Source organism: Cibotium barometz, chromosome 10 (assembly GCF_041138505.1).
Source record: "Cibotium barometz isolate CiBa-2024 chromosome 10, ASM4113850v1, whole genome shotgun sequence".
Lineage (NCBI taxonomy): Eukaryota > Viridiplantae > Streptophyta > Polypodiopsida > Cyatheales > Cibotiaceae > Cibotium > Cibotium barometz.
In genome coordinates this window covers 52,804,628-52,822,328 of record NC_141055.1, presented here as the reverse complement: position 1 = coordinate 52,822,328, position 17,701 = coordinate 52,804,628, and the positions used below count along the sequence as shown (strand labels likewise).

Sequence of the window (17,701 nt, the reverse complement as noted above, 5' to 3'; positions counted from 1 at the left end):
GCAATGATCCGATTTGGAGGTGCCTGTAGCAATAAAAGTATGTCCACCTCTGTCAAGCACCCAATCATCCACATAAAATCTGTCTAACCGTGCATAGATACATCCTACATCTCTTCTCCTGTTAGACCATGAATAAAGAAGAGTGGATGGACTCCTCAAAATGTCATCCTTATGCCAACAATCTCTACCATGAATGGAGATTATAAACCTCTCCCAAGACGCTCTTTCAAGAGGATGCACCAAGCCCTCATGTCCACCTCTTTTATCCGTTGGCATCTCAACCATGTTAAAATCCCCACCAATAATCCAATGGTCGGCAAGAGGCATCAATGTAGTGAGATATTTCCAAAAGGCAATCCTCTCACCTCTATGGTTAGGAGAATAGAGGTTGAGAATACCAATGCGTGTAGTACCCTGCATAAGAAGGATCCATTGCGCTCTTGCAGGCAAAATGACACCATGTCCAATGATGCAAGGCAAGATCAAAGCTGAAACAGAGATACAAATACCACCCTAACAACCGGTGACCAAAAGGTGTGTCCTGAGAGAAGCTTGCCTGATCTCCCACACTGACTAGCATCCAGTTTATGCTCTTGCAAGAGCAATATATCCATAGGTCCACCTGTGATTGTACAATGAAGCTGGGTTTTTACAATTTATTTCCGTCGACGCGGAAAAAAACCCCGAAGACCATGAATGTTCCAAGAGACAATCCTCATAAGGACTCAGAGTAGGAATGACCAGATCTCGTGGTCGACGTAGGACCCCCTTTAGAGGCGGAAGTACGACTCGCATAGGTAAGGGAGGGAAAATCTGACGATGTAAACCCTACCTCTCTCTTCCACTCCAGGGAAAAGCCAGGGCTAGTCCTCAGAATTGGAGAGGTACCATGACAATGCGAATGCGCAACATCATCCTCAAGGGTACAATCATCTTGTAATTGTAATGCAGCATCCTCCTGTGAGGGATCCAGATCATGTGCCTGCAAGGCCTCATCCTCCAAAGAAGGATCAACATCTTGTGAGGCAAGAGCTGCATAGGGGTTAGGGTGCTCCACAGGGGGTGTGGGTGAAGGGGCAGGTATGGGGGTTCGAGGGTGCCTGCCATCCCTAACCACAATCCAACGCTGTGTGGTCTGCTGTGGCAAAGGAGCAGTTTGAGTCTCGACATCTGTAGAAGGCCTCTGATGGGCAGGACCACGTTGCCTCCTAGCATGGCCCCTCGATTTGGGACAATCTCTAGCAATGTGACCCCGTCAGCGACAAATCCGACACTGGTCAGGTCTGCCTGCAATCTCCATCCTCTGGCGGAAATGAGATCCGTCAGGTCTCTGAAGCATAACAGGATCGTCAGTAATCGAAAGATCATGAACAAGCACAAGGACCCGGGGTACACCATCAAGAGTGGCAGTAATGGCTGCGGAAGCTGAGGCAGGAGAGCTCAGGAGGATTGGTACCTCTAGAACCTGGCCAAAGGATGCCCCTATGGAACCTAAAAGCTTCCAATAGGACCGAGGAAGAGCAGGAAACCATAGTGAGACCGGGGTAAGGCGCTGATCCTACACCATTGGATCAAAGCCCACCTGGTACTGAAAGAAGAAAATCTTCCTAGGACCAAGAGGAAAGGGGCTGCTAGCCAAAGCTTGAGAAGTAGCTTCTGAAGAATGAAAGTCCACTTGGAAGAAGCCTCGACCAAGTAAACGAGTATCTTGAAAGTGCACAATCAGCTCCAAAGGTAGAGCTGCTAGAAGCCATTCACGGGCCTGCAAACGAGAGGGGTGGGATAGTCTGGACCTCAAGGTCAATGTTGTGCTGAAGAGAGGTGAGCTCATCTTGTGAAAGACCAATCAAGAAAAGTGGGTGGCTGACTTGAATCCAGTTAAAATTTGCTTTATTATTTTTGAAGAGACTGACGGTGTGATTGACGATAAGCCAAATGCAAGACCTCTGAAGACCAAGAGTCGGGCTGAACTCTACATGGTTGTAGAAGCACCAATGATGTCCAATCTCGAGCCTACGGAGTCTTCCCAATGGAATGAGGGAGGGATGCAAAGGCGAGGCTGATAGAGGGACTGTTTGGGACTATTCTAGACTGTGTATGAATGCTGTAAATGAATATGAATGCTGCGTTTTACCTTCACCAAGTGGCTGGAGAAAAACGATGAGTAGATGAATGCTGAAAAGTGTATGGATGCAGAAAACGCAAGGTGGAATGCTGGCTGAATGTTGAAACTGCTGCGTTTTGCTGATGTTTTCTCATGCGCTGATGCGCCTAGTGCTGTAGGAGGAAAACGCTGAGGTATGATGGCTGGAAACTGCAATTGCTTTATGCTCCTTGTGCTGAAGGCTCCAAACGCTTGTATGCTCTATGCTGAATATGATGAATGAATGAATGAATACCATGCTTAGCTATTTATATGGGCCAGATGAGCTAGTTGGCTGGCTACAGGGCTGGCCGACTACTCATGTCCACATAAAATACCTAAATGATGTATAAAATGCTAGAAATTATAGAAAAAAATACCAGAAAATTCATAGTAAATATTCTGATAAATACTAGATGATATCTGGGGGTTCTGCAATGGTCTAGATGCAATGAATGAATGATGTGCAATATGCAGAATGCTTTCTAATGCAAACCCTAAGGTTTCAACTGTCTTTACATGCATGAATGCGTCTCTACAAGTGGGTTAAGGGACTTGGACTGACTGACTGACTTGCTATGGCTGAGAATGACCTACGTAGCTTGTGCCTGACTTATCCTGGACTAAGGATGACAATGGAGTCATGGCGTACGACAAATATCATCCTGAAAGGTACTAATATTGATACAATTTTGCACTGATGATGACGAGCCAGTTTGTCATCATGCACTACAGTGCAGAGTGCATGTGATAGCTGGTCGTCTTTATAAAAGCTGGGTTGGGCTTCTCTTTTGGATAAAATAGCGGGCGCCCTTTCTCCTGGTCGGCAGTAGTCCTTTCTTCTCTCTCTCATAGCGCTGGCCATACAATGCCGACTGCAGATGACTATGTGCTGGCCATACAGCAATTGGGTGACGCTCTTTTCCTTACGCTGGCCGTACAACAGCCACCAGCAGGTACAGTTGGTGGCTCTTCTCTTTGGTGATACACAGCCGACTAGTATTGGTTGCTATTCTCGTCAGCGCTGGCCGCATAGTGGTTTCCTAGGTGTTTAACATCTGCTTAGTATCCGTACAGTCGTACAGTTCTCACACGTGTGGTTTCAGCCGGTGTTCTTGTCTTCCTTGACAAATCTAGCCATGCAACAGGCAATGTCTGAGGCTGAATTTGGGACTGTTTTGGATAGCTTTTGGGGCTGTTTGTATCTTGTCTCTAGACTGAGATCTGGGCAAGAGCAGTGATGATGCTTTGTGGAAAATCCGGTGCTTTTCGCACCTGCACCTTGGTTTCTTGTAAAAGCTTCTATCTAAATAAAGAAGTTTCTATGGGGGGGCTGGCCGTTCGCTCAGTGCGGTGTTACTATATTGTTTATGGTTCTTCTGCTGTGTTTTCATGCTCTGTCTGGTATTTGAAGTGTTGGTCTATTGTTCTGGGTCCTTGATTCTAGTGACAGTATTGAAGAAGACCATTATCTTGGTTTTAGCAAGGTTAACAGAGGTCCTGCTGAGTGCAGAAGTCCTGTAAGGTAGAGAGAAAGCAAGCTATATTAGCGTCTTCAAAAGACTATGTGACCAAAATGATTTGTACATAGTGTATATGAAATCTCGTCATGGATGAAATAAGAAAAAGCAACAGTAAACTAAAACTGAAAACTGAAAGCTAAGATCTCAAACTCTGGGATTATACAAGATGAAAGGTAGAGAGAAAGAAAGAAAGAACGCTATATTAGCGTCTTCAAAAGGCTATGAGACCAAAAGTGTATTTGAAGTCTCGTCATGGATGAAATAAGAAAAAGAAACAGTAAACTAAACTGAAAACTGAAAGCTAAGATCTCAGACTCTGAGATTATACAAGATGAAGAATCTATACCAGGTATAGGGTACAAAAAGTGATGGGATATTCGAGAGCTGAATAAAAACAGTCAATCAACCAGGATGGCAAGCGCCCATCCAAGATGTCCATCATGGGTGATAGTCATGAGAGAGAGAGAGAGAGAGAGAGAGAGAGAGATGGAATTTAGTATTTTTTGGCTGCAATCAATTTGCAGGGGGAAGAAGTGCCTTTCAAACCATTTTTGCATCGGTATTTGACTCCTTATTCAGCTTCTAAGAGCACATCACCCCTTTGGTATGCTATTCGGAGAGCGTCAGCTCACATAATTGTCCTCTCAAGTTATTCGGCATATGGTAAGCGTTTAGAAGTCTCAACTAGCATTGGTTGTGCTCTGACTGAGTCAGACTTACCATGTGTTGCTGCAATATAAACTATCACCTGTATTTGGTTTACATTCTCGATTTTAAAGTCTTGCTATTTTGATAGGTATGAGACTTAAAATAGATAAAGTTTCTATGCTCGAGTGCATTACATGTGTATGGACAATCTCTGAAGATATTTGGTACCATACTTGCAAATAAAAGGTCCATGAATGAATCATTCTCCTTATGAGCTGCATGAAGCTTTCAGAAGCAGCATGCTTGAAGGTAGATAAAAGTTAAGAGATCTCTTTACTGCATCCATCTTGAGCCCCTCTTCCATCTGCACTTTGTGTGAAGCCCTAAGCCCACCAGCTCAGCATGCTTCTGCAGCATGTTGCCTATCATCACTGCTGGCTTTTGTCTATCTTGTCCACCCTTAGCAGTTTTTGTGACCCAGCTTTCCTCTCCTTCCAGCCTTTTTTGTTTGTCAAGTCTGCCCACCAGTCACTCTCTGCGCTAGCTCTCCTCCCATAGGAGAAACTCTATTTCCATTGATGGGATGCAGAGAGCCACATACGGGGAAACTTGCTATCCAATTGGTCAACTGACTAATCTTACTGACTAATCTTTCAGACATTGATGCTTTGGATAGCCCCTCATTAGCCGAGGCCTGAAAATAAGCAAACTCTTTTCTTCATATCTATGGTAAGCTCCTCCTTATTCATCAGATTATATTCCTTGACATCCATCATAGAGGTAGAGGAAGAGGGTAGTGAGAGGGGGAGAAAGAAAAGAAGAGAGAAAGTTTTATTAACGTATTCAAAAGGCCAAAATGACCTATGAGACCAAAAGGTTACATCATATCCATGAGGTACATCATCCTGGGTACAAAATAGTAATAAAGAAAGACAACAAAAATCTAGAACTATAAAATCTGATCTAGGTACATGATCATATCACCCTAATACATCCCTCATGGGCCGCTGTGACATGGTGCTCAAGGTGGTAAAACTGAGCTGGCGCGAGGTCCTGTGACGATGGGAGACGATGGCCTGGATCCTCTTGTGGTGGCGTGGCCGTGGGTGAGGGCCATGGGGTCTGGGGGCGTTGAGCTTTGCATAACTCAGTGGCACAGAGAGAGGGAGGTACAGAGAGAAGGGGGGAAGAGCTTTACAAAGAGAGGCATCAAGATTCAAGAGTGTGACACAGCTGCGTACCTTCAAGGCCCAGAAGACAGGCATATACATTGGTGCCTAGGGTTGGACAGCCCTGGGGACCAGGGCAGCAAGGGCAGGTTGGGTACAGTCAGGCAGCCCCACCAGAGTGTGAAGACCCTTTTTGCAAGTCGTGGAGCAAGCTGACAGCTGCCAATGGGCCCTAGGGTTGGACAGCCCTGGGGACCAGGGCAGCAAGGGCAGGTTGGGTACAGTCAGGCAGCCCCACCTGAGTGTGAAGACCCTTTTTGCAAGTCGTGGAGCAAGCTGACAGCAGCCAATGGGCCGACTAGAACAACCACGCCCCTCCCCTCCCTCCAAAAAAGAAAAAAAGAAAGAAAAAAGAAAAAAGAAAAAAAAACAAACGATTCTTTTCTGGAGCGCATCTGTCATGTGCAATTCTTTGAGGACTACTTGCAAGGAGGAAAAGGATCTGCAGCAGTGTTCGGCTGAGTTTTGGCAACTAACAGCAACACGTTGGGCTGAGATCAGGGATCACATCTTTGACAACATTCTGTACTTAAGTTCTATTGTAGACATTTTCATTGTACATAATACAACATTCTGTACTTAAGTTCTATTGTAGACATTTTCATTGTACATAATACAAACAATAAGATTTGGGGTTACTTCTGTGTTGTTCTGATGTTTGCATTCGGCTGCACTAATCTCTAGCTACTTATCTCTCTATTAAACAGTTGCACATAGGCCCAAGTAGTCCACAGTTGGTATCATAGCTATCCTTCCTATTTAGAGGGGCACGAGTGCAGATTGTGCCAAGACATGTATACTTTGGAGTCACATTTATAGGACCCGTTTTCAATATGACTACTGCTGCCACTGACACATTAACAACAGATTAGTACGAGGGCGCCCATTGGGAGAGACAATGCTTCTAGGCACATTTTCACGAGCCTTGCACTTAGTATTGGCTCTTTGACACCTTAGTGCGCCCAGGAGCTATGTATGGAGCAGCCGTTTGGGGACTAGGATTGGGGGAGGATGTGTGGAGTAGTATTGAGGGGCTTTAGGTGTTGATGCTAAGGCATGATCAGGAGAGGGAGAGGGAGCGGGAGAGGCAGGCCAGACTGTCCTCCATCTCACGGAGAAGATGACCACCACCCTTACGAAAGCAGGTATGATATTGGGAGGTAGTTGAATGGTTTCATGCACATGGATTGCGGGTGGATCATCTCTCCCCATTTCAGTGCAGTGTAGAGTCTCCACACCTCCACCTCTCATGATAGGAAATCAACCGGATGATCCGGTTGGATCTACGCAGCCTGCACATATGCCAGACTTGGGTGTCATGATTAGAGGTAGGGACGAAATGTGAGTTCTACTGTCTACAGAAGCATTTTCTGGTACTTACTGCTGGGATGGGTTCTTTGAGATCCCGAGGTACATGCAGACCGACATGTCACATGCTTTGCAAATCACGATTGGTGAGCTCAGAGTATCCTCCCACCGCCTCCGAGTAGAGACTGGGAGAGTTGAGGATATCCCATGAGAAGAACGGACACCGGATGCGCAGAGTATACACCATAAGGGAGGTAGAGGACAAGGTCTACTATATGTTCAAATGCCCAAAATATTATGAGATATGGGGGAGATTTCACTGCCTCTTATGGGAGGCATTTGGTGGGCCACACTGGCACGGGTGTAGTGTGAGGACCAGAGATGTCTTGAGATGTACCTGATAGAGCTCAGATGACATAGAGATAGAGAATGGAGAAGACATGCTGAGAGACAAAACCATGAGCATCCACATCAGCCACCTCCATCCTACATGCCAAGTGCCCCCAACCTAGAGCACCGAGGATCACCACCACAAAGACAGATCCATGAGATTTTTCGACGACATGACATGCCCTCACCATAGCCACATCTGCCTCTAGAAGGCTTATAGAGTTGTGTTTCAGTTGTTAGTTTTCACCTCCTTTTAGTTTTTCCAAAGCATTGTATACCCATGGTATCATTGTACTATTCATGGTCTCATAGGCCCTTAAAGTCTTTTGTAGATGTTAATATATCTTTCTTTATTTCTCTCTCTTTCTTCTCTTTCTTTCCATGTGATGTAGCCAAGGGAGACCTCTCGGCCATACTCATTATCCCCATGCTTGATATTTTGGGGAGTGGTGCGTGGAGGGAGAGGGAACCGGATGGGCGGAATCCTCCAAAAAGAAAGAAAGAAAGAAAGATTTTATTAACGTCTTCCAAAAGACTGAACTCGGCCTATGAGACAAATGAGTGTACCTGTATGGGGTATCCTCTGTCATCCCAACAAAACGAGGAGGGTGCAAGGAGGGCTCCTCCGAAGGCTTGATAGGGCCAGCAAGCCTCACTGGAATGTGGGAACCCGGAGAGGAATCTTGGTGGGGTAACGGCCTCCATACCAGGGGGGCTAGAGGTGGGTTCCTCGAGGCAACTAGGGGAGGGGGGGGGTGGCTAGTGCGATAAATGCTGGAAACGGTTCTTTGATGAAACTGTATCCTCTTGTACTCTTGCCAGCTTGGTGCGCTCGGCGGGGTCGCTCAACTCTGGAGGTCAACTGGCGGCTCCCTCGCTCCCTGGCTGGCCAATTGTCTGCCACTGTATCACCCCAGTGAGATAGCTATGTTTATGTTTTCTTTCTGTTTTATTTTCCATTCCATGATGAGATATGCCATGGGCATTATTGTATCACTCTGGTCTCATAGGCCCATTGGGTCTTTAGTAGATGCTTAATATATCTATCTATCTTTCTTTCTTTCTCCGGTGTCAATGTTGGCCGCGGCCGGATCTTGATGCTTTGCTGCCTGAGGGACAGCTACCCTCCCACTTCCTTGAAGAGGATTTGAGCTGGGACCAAGGGGAGGGGGGTGGGACCATTGGGGGTGGTCTCCTAGACTGCCGACGAGGGCAAGCTCTAGCGAGCTGCCCCAACTGCCTGCATATGAAGCATTGGCCTGGAAGGCCAAAATACTCGACTCTCTACAGAACAGGGGCTCACCATAGGCAAGGAAGAGATATGGCGTGCGGCAATGTCTCCGGAGAGGCTACGTAGATGCGAAGAGATGGAATCCGGCCGCCCGAGCAAGAACCGAAGCAGTGGTAGAGGGGGATTCCATCACTCTCCCCACCTATCACCGAGAGAAGAGGAAGGTATCCCTGCCTAAGGCTTGGGAAACAGATTGTCAAGTGGAAGCGTGAAATGCCAACCAAAGGGTTGGATGCTGGGTCAAAGCCGTGTTGCCACCTCGCAAAGAAGGCTTGGGCTGTACGCAGTGTGACGGGGCTCAGCTGCATGTCTCTATTCGACGCCGTTGGCGAGTCGAATCCAACTTGGTAGTAGCCACACCCCAAAGGATGAATATCAGTAGTCTTTCCCGGCACACCAAGGAGGTTAGCCTGTAAAAGATCCTTGAGCTGTTTGTTGACCGAGCGGCTACCAGCAATCTTGCATACCAAAGTGGAGGCCTCTAAGGATGCGACTGTTGAAGCAAGGAGTTGGAGATCTGCTTTTGAAAAGAATAGGCAAGGGACTCCGACCTCGGTCGGGGATGACGGAGCGATTGCCATGGAGTTCTCCGGGGGGGTTTAAGACCAAAAGAGGCCGAAACTTGTTAGAAGAAAACAAACTGCCCAAGAGCTGAAAACCTGCCTTAAGAAGCATGGAGGAGGAAGGCGAGAAGGGGAGTCAGGGAGCCGGGAGGAGGAAAAGCAAGAAAAAATAGGGAGAGGCGGGTGGGCGGTGGAGAAAAAAGGGGGATGTCCGAGGGCAAGAGAGGCGGAGGGTGTAACATGCAGCGGAAGTATTGGTATTCGAGGATCCTGTCACACAAATGCTCACGCTGTCTTCTGTATCCTGAGTTTCGCGAGTTTAGCAATCCACTTTAAGACTTCAAACTTTAAAGAGATGTAGAGAGAGATAGAGAAACTATACACCATATGGGGTCCCGAATTACCCACGGAAGGGTCCCCTATCCCATTACCGAGATAGTATTTGCTTTATTATCTCTAAAGAGACTGACGGTGTGACTGACAATAAGCCAAACGCAAGACCTCTGAAGACCAAGACTGCTGTAGAAGCACCAAAGATGTCCAATCTCAAGCCTATGCACTCTTTCCAATGGAATGAGAAGGGGATGCAAAGCTGAGGTTGAGAGAGGGGCTGTTTGGGACTGTTCTAGACTGAGTATGAATGCTGTAAATGATTATGAATGCTGCGTTTTACCTTCACCAAGTGGCTGGAGCAATACGATGAGATGATGAATGCTGAAAACTGTATGGATGCAGAAAACGCAAGGTGGACTGCTGGCTGAATGCTGAACTGATGCGTTTTGCTGATGTGGAGTGCTGAATGCTCGTGCGTTGAGGCGCCTAGGGCTGTAGGAGGAAAACGCTGAGGGATGATGGCTGAAACTGCAATCGCTTATGTTCCTTGTGCTGAAGATGCCAAGCGCTTGAATGCTCTACTGCTGAATATGATGAATGAATGGCTGAGTATGCTACTGATCTATTTATATGGACCACAGGAGCCAATCGGCTGGCTATAGACCTGGCCGATTGCTCATGTCCATAATAAATGCATAAATGATGTATAGAATGTTGAACATTATGGGAAAATTACCAGAAAATTCCTAGTAAATATCATGATAAATACTAGATGATATCTGGGGTTTCTGTGAATGCTTCGCAAAATGCAGAATGCTTTCTAATGCAAACCCTAAGGTTTCTACTGACTGTATATGCATGAATGCGTCTCTTTAAGTGGGTTAAGGGACTTAGACTGACTGACTGACTTGCTATGGCTGAGAATGACCTACGTAGCTTGTGTGTGACTTATCCTGGACTGAGGATTACAATGGGGTCACGGCGTACGATAAATATCATCCTGAATGGTACTAATATTGATACAATGTTGCAGTGATGATGATGAGCCAGCTTGTCACCACGCACTACAGTGCAGAGTGCATGTGACAGAGGGAGATGGGGGCAGGGGGTGCAAGCGAGAGGTAAGGGAGGGAGGCGGGCAGTGGGCAGTCAGAGGGGAGGAGAGGGGGGGCAACCGCTTTTTTTTTTGGGGGGGGGGGGGGGGGGGCGGGGGCGGAGGGCGGCAAGGGAGGAGGGGGCGAAGGCGAGGAGGGCGAGGAAGGGGAGGAGGGGCGATGATGAACAAGGTAAGAGGGGTGATGGCGAGCAGGGGAGGGGGGCGAAGGTGATGGTGAGCAAGGGGGCGATGGCGATGGCGGGTAGGCACCGGGGGAAGAGGGAGATCGTAGCTCACTTTTTGTGCTTCTGGAAAAAGTGTCCTCCATGCTTGAAGCTCTTTGCTTTCCCCATAGTCACAAGGGACGGGGGACCGTGACGCGGGACGGGGGACGACCATAAGTAGGGAACGGGGACGGGGGAGTGAACGGCACTCAAAAAATACTTTTTTTAAAAAGTTTTTCTACTCTACACTTATTCTACTTTGGAAGTACATCAAAATGAGCACAAATTTACACTAAAATGGTAAGCTTTTGAGTCATATTAACAAAATACGCCAATCAAAGAGTGAAGGCGTTCACAGTTGATTGTATTAATAATTAAGTAGATACAAAATGAGTCATGACTCAAGAGTCAGGACTAAGCCTTAAGGAGACAGAATATATGGACGGACTCAAATGAGTCAATGAGAAAAAGTGCTAAAGTCTAGAGGCTAGAGGCTAGAGCTAAGTAGTAAGGCCCATGAATCATGATCCATGCATCCACGTGAAGTGCTCGCCTCATGGTCATGGGTAGCTTGTGCCAAAGAAGCATCAAGCTCATCCTCACTGGCATGCTGCTCCTGCACCTCATCCTCTTGTTGCTCTTCATGTTGACTCATCTCCCACTCGGTGAAGGGATCTGCCTTCTTGGTCACGCTCTTGCAAAGCATTTGCAAGTTCGCGTTGACGAAGACAAGGTCATTGGAACTCTGTACCCCGAGTCGGTTCCTCTTTCTAGAGGCAATGTGGTTGTAGGTACTCCAAAGTTGCTCCAAGCAAGAGGAGCTGACGGCCTGGCTAAGTATGCGGATGGCAAGCTGCTGTAGCTCCGGTCCATCCGAACCAAAGTCCTCCCACCATAGAGCAGCACCAACTTTGGTGTGGTCAACCTGTGCATCATGACAGCCATAGGAGCCATGAAATGACCTGTACATGGAAAGCTGGTTCCTGATCTTGCGCCTAACCGATGCATCAGGCACAAGACGATCCAGGATGATCCTCCATCTAGCGCTCACCTCCGGGTCGCTCTCGTGCTTGTTGCCTTGGAATTCTGGGTCCACCACATAAGCTGTTGCATGCAATGCAGAGTAGTAGGAATTCTACCTTCCTAGACACAAGGCATGGATCTCCTCGTATCTGTCTTCGTCAGGCACAAGTCTTTCAACTTCTCTATCATGCGATCCATGGCCTTGTAGACCTTGCCTATGCATGGTTGCATAGCATCTACAATCCTCAATAGGTGGACTATGGGCCTCACCATAGCATCCGTGGTCTTCACACGCTCCCACCAAGAGGCGTCATCTGTCCGTAACCTACACTCTTGGCCAGTGTTTGTACGGGACTCTTACATGACGACAAACTCGTCGCGAAGGAAAAGCCCCCTCAAACCACCGCTACAATCCTTCAACTGGCCCAACATGAGAAAGTTGTAGGCAAACCAGGTGTCAGAATATTTGAGGAGAGAGAGAGGACCTTTTGTTGAACTCATGCCGAAGTCTTTGGTGGTTGAGGACAAAGGAGACCATGGTGTTGGCCTCCTGAATGAGCGGGCTGATCCATGGCAATGCCCCGATGTCCTTGAGGAGGTTGTTTAGGCAATGAGCCATACGAAAGGACACCGTGACATGTCCATACATACCTTGGAGAATAGCTCCCGCCGCCCTATTGGAAGGCTCCCCATCCGCAACAAAGCCCACTACATGCTTGGGACCAACGATCTCCATGGTGGTAGCCCACTCCGCCGCAAGCACATCCGTGCTCTTCCCGGTGCCGGATGCATCATGAGATGCATCATGAGATGAGATGAAGTACATCTCTCCGCGGGAATATGCAACCACGTCGTGAATACTCCTCTTGCGGGTGTCACTCCATCCATCCACAATGAGGGAGACTCCGTTCCTGTCCCACTGCTGCTTTGTGTTGTCGGCTGCTTGCTCTACAATGCGCTTCTCCTTCTCGAGCAATGTAGTGCACAAGGTCTCGGATGAGGGGGGCGTATAGGTTGAGCCATACTCCCCAATCTTCTTAACCATGACCTTGAAGTATTCCGACCTATTCAAGAAAGTAATTCACTAATGAGAAGGGGACTAGGATGATGAAAACATGAATGATGAATTGGCAATGATCGATTGTACTTACCTAGCCACTTGAAAGACAATGTGGTCGTGGAAGAAGAAGCGGGCCACCGCCATATCCACCTCCTCCTTCAATTTGGGGTTTCAATTCTCCCCAAGTGTAGATTGTCGCCGTGGGCCACGTAATGGTTGAGAGTCCGTGGAGATGGAGGGTACCAGCGTCGTGGATGGAGTAACATTCCGGCTCAATGGTGAAGGTGATGGTGTGCATGATGCCGATCCACCACATGACTCCATTGTAGAGGCTTGAGTTCCTCTCCCCATCGTTGCGGGATCCATGACCACTCGTGGTGTCCTTCTTGCCGCTTCGACTGCCTCATAGACGCTAAGCGTGTCAAGAAGTTCCCGTCTCTTCTCGGGTGTGACATTCGTGCAAAACCTCACCTCATGCCCACTCTCATGCAAGAGGTGGGCTCGCACTTTGTCGACACCACCCGTTCGCCGGTATGGGCAAAGCTTGCATGCCCATGGCCGAGAATCGCGTCCGTGAGCGGATGGGGTGTAGTTAACCTCCTCCCACCATGTCCATCCCGTTATCCTTCTACGGGAAGCCCCGGCACGTGAGGAGGATGCCATGGTTGAAGATGGCTTGACTCTTGAGTCTTGAGCAATGAGAGAGAAAGAAAGAAAGAAAGAAGGCTGTATTAACGTCTACTACTACAGTCCGAACTCGACCTATGAGACAAATCAATGTACAACCGTCAAGGTCTTCTGGATGTCCAGAAAAAAAGGACAAAATGAACATGAAATAAACTATGAAAGTGCTGAGCTAGTGGGGGGGTGTGATGGATGGAGCACTACTGCTAGTTGGGGGGGGTGATGGATGGAGCACTACTGCTGAGTGTGTTGGGTGTTGGACTCACACTCACACACACAAACCTGCACATTAGGGTTAGGTGCAAGGTAGAGAAGCTCACACACAGAAATGAGAGAGAGAGAGAGAGAGAGAGAGAGAGAGAGCCAAAAGTGTGGTATCCACAAAATGCAAGTCAACCCTTGCATGTGTGCCACATCCATATAATATAGAAGTACAAAATATTATATGTTAAGAGTGTCCTTTCACACTTGATATCCAAGGGGAAAAACCACATGGGAAAAAGTGCCCTTGGTTAAGCCCTGTTCACACATAGCACTACCATAAGTGAGCATATGCCTACAAATCCCCCCTGTAGTGGAAGTGTGAACCTGTACAAGGTAGTAGATCACTCTTTGTATAAGAGTAAGCCCAAAGCTTTGCGGAAAGCTTCAAACTTTTCTCGAGGTAAAGCCTTTGTGAATAGATCTGCAATATTATCCTGTGTAGGGCAGTAAGATAAATTGATCTCCCCTGCATGTAGCCTCTCTCTGACATAGTGATAATGAATCTCAATGTGCTTGGTACGTGCATGAAATATTGGATTTCGTGCCACGGCCATAGCACTCTGGCTATCAGTGAGTATGGTGGTGGGTGTCTGCTGACACTCACGAAGATCAGCCAATAGTCTCCTCACCCATACACAATCTACTGTAGCTGTGAAGACTGCCCTGTACTCAGCCTCACAAGTAGATGTGGCAATAGTGGGTTGCTTTTTACAATTCCCACTGGTGGATTGCCTGGTATCATAATCACCAGCCCAATCTGAATCACTGTATGCATAAAGCTGCAAGCTGACCCCCTTGGGATAGAATAAACTAAGATCTAGGGTACCCTTAAGATAACGAAAAATGCGTTTGACTGCTTGCCAATGCTTTGTGCCTGGGCTGTGCATGAATTTGCTCAACAAAGACACCCCAAAAGATATGTCTGGCCTCGTGTTACACAAGTAAATGAGGCATCCCACTGCCTGGCTGTAAATTCCGGCCTCAAAAGGCTCTCCAATATCATGCATAGTAAGCCGTACGCCTAGTTCTACCGGAGTAGAAATGGGCTTACATTCATCCATGTGAAACCTTTTTAGCAAACTTTTTATGTACTTAGTTTGCTGCATAATAATGCCATCATCTGTATGCATAAACTGTATGCCGGGATAGTAGTGTAAAGGCCCCAAATCTGACATATCAAATTCAGCTTTCAAATCAGCTTTGAAATCTGAAATTTGTGCTTTGCTAGTACCTGTAATGAGCATGTCATCCACATACAAGATGACTATGAGAATATCGGCATCTGTTTTCTTCACATATAATGTGCTTTCAGCTGGACTATTCACATAACCTTGGCTGGTTAGATGAGCATGTATCTTATCATACCAAGCTCTTGGAGCTTGCTTTAACCCATACAATGCTTTGTGTAACCTACATAATTTATGTTCCTCACCAGGAACTACAAAACCAATGGGCTGATTTACATATACTTCCTCCTGTAAATCCCCATTTAAGAATGCAGTTTTGATCTCCAATTGATGCACTTTCCATCCTTTATGTGCAACCAATGCAATCACTGATCTTATTGTGGTCATTCTGGAAGTAGGAGCAAAAGTCTCTTCATAATCTATTCCCTTTTTTTGGGAGTAGCCTTTAGCCACAAGTCTTGCTTTGTACCTGTCAATAGTACGATCAGACTTTCGTTTGACTTTGTACACCCACTTTGTTCCAATGACATGCTTGCCTTTAGGCAATTCCACAAGATCCCATGTATTGTTCTTCATGATAGAAGAAATTTCAGCTTGCATAGCTTGCAACCAATGCTCATTCTCATGTGCTTCTTCATAAGAAGAAGGCTCTTCTGAATGCATGGCTGGAACTAGCCCATTGCTAATGCAGACTCCCCACGATGTATATTCAAAGCATGGCTGGAACTAGCCCACCCATTGCTAATGCAGACTCCCCACGATGTATATTCAAAGCATGGCTGGAACTAGCCCTTGTTCTACCTGTGAGTGGAGCTGCAAGTTTGCTTTCTTGCAAAGTTTTCAGCAACCATCTTGGCACTGACTTGGCTGTGTCTATGGCTGTTTGCTCTTCCTTGACAAGATCTTCCACTTCTTCCATAGAAGGGGGCTGAATGGCTGGCTGTTCCACATGTTCTACATGAGGATTTTCTTGTGTAGGGGCTGGCTGATCTCAATCCCTCCTAATTGCAATGGGTAAAAGTCCATCAAACATGTCCTGTATGCCTGTATCATTGCTTTTATACAAGCTGTCCATGGGTTGTTCTGAATTTTCAGCAAATACCACATCTCTACTTACTTTGTTCGGAGTTGTTCTGGCACATGTGCATATGCCAAACACCCAAATGTACGCATATAGTCGACTGTTGGCTTTCGGTTATGCCAAGCCTCAAATGGTGTTATGGTTTTCAAAGCTTTTATTGGACACCTGTTCAACACATGAGTTGCACACATTATAGCTTCCATCCAAAATTTGTGAGGCAACTTTTGTGCTTTCACCATGCATCTTGCCATCTCCATGAGAGATCTATTTTTCCTTTCAGCTACACCATTCTGCTGCGGTGTATAAGGCAAAGTACATTGGTGTTTGATGCCCTTTTGAAGCATATAATCGTTGAATGCATTTGACATGTATTCTCCACCTCTATCTGAGCGGAGTGTTTGGACTTTACATCCACACATATTTTCAGCCATTGCTACAAAGTGTCGAAAGCATGTAAACACATCTTCTTTCACTTTCAAGGGGTAAGCCCAAGTAAACCTGGAGTAGTCATCAATGGATGTGACGAAGTAAAGATGCCCCCCTATGGATGGTGTCCGCATTGGACCACATACACACTATGTATGAGCTGTAATTTACTTTCAGCTCTAACAGCTCCATCTTTGGGGAATGGTTTTCGTTGCATCTTTCCCAAAATACACCCCACATACATGTCTTGGTGGAGACTCAAGAGGCGGCATATTATCAACCATATGATGCATCTGCAAAAGCATCAAACCCCGAAAATTGACATGCCCAAAACGAGCATGCCATAGATCTGCATCATGCATAGCAGGAGTGTGGGCAGCCACTGTATTTGCATCATAAGTACGCTTGTCATAGCTGTCCAGCTTATACAAGCCTTTGTATCGTGTTCCAGAAGTGACTATTTCATAACCCTTTGATGGGTCTTTTACCAAACATTTTCCATCTTCAAATTCAACCTTTAAACCTTGGTCGTTTATGGATGAGACGGAGAGCAGATTTTTCTTTATTCCTGGAACATACAATACATTTTTCATATATATATTGGCACCATTGGCTGCAATAAGTATGACATCGCCAATTCCCTTTACTGGATATGTGGTATGATCTGCACATGATACAGTGCGGCCATTTGAAGCATAAACCAAGTGCTGAAATACATCTTTGCATGAAGTGTTGCATGAAGTGATGTGGCTCGAAGCACCACTATCAAAATACCATGATGCATTCTGTCTGTCAGATGCAATGCAAGACATATCAGTGTCTGAAGCACTTGGTGTGCCACTAGTGCATGTGACCAAAAAGGTGTACTCTTCTTGGATTACATTAGCTGATTGCTGTGCTTTGTCATCAGAAGAGTCTGCTACTGCATTGCCTGCTTCTTTCCTTGTCTCTTTTGCAATCCGCTTCCTACATTCACTGATGTAGTGTCCAGGCTTATGGCAGCAGTGACATTTGCCCTTCTTTCTGGGCTTGTTTGCATCCCCTTTGTCAGACTTTTCACCACCAGAAGAGGGCTGTCCATGACTAGCCTTGCTAGACTATTGTCCCCCATGCTTAAAGCTCTTTGCTTTACCCTTATCCTTGGCTGTAAATGCCTTGTCTCCACCACGGTTGCTCGATAAGTTTGCTCTTGTTTGCTCTTCCTGCAAGAGTAAACCCACTAGCTCTT

General features: G+C 46.6%; 1 protein-coding gene across 3 annotated transcripts in view; it reads left to right on the top strand.

Annotated features, from left to right (window-relative positions):
- LOC147635047 (purple acid phosphatase 2-like) overlaps positions 1-17,701 on the top strand; it is a 91,036-nt gene that overhangs the window by 50,327 nt on the left and 23,008 nt on the right. For all 3 annotated transcript variants that reach the window (XM_086804298.1, XM_086804301.1, XM_086804300.1), the window contains one exon: positions 4,191-4,329. In XM_086804298.1, the coding sequence (XP_086660424.1) occupies positions 4,191-4,329 (139 nt within the window). The remainder of the gene's footprint in view (positions 1-4,190; positions 4,330-17,701) is intronic.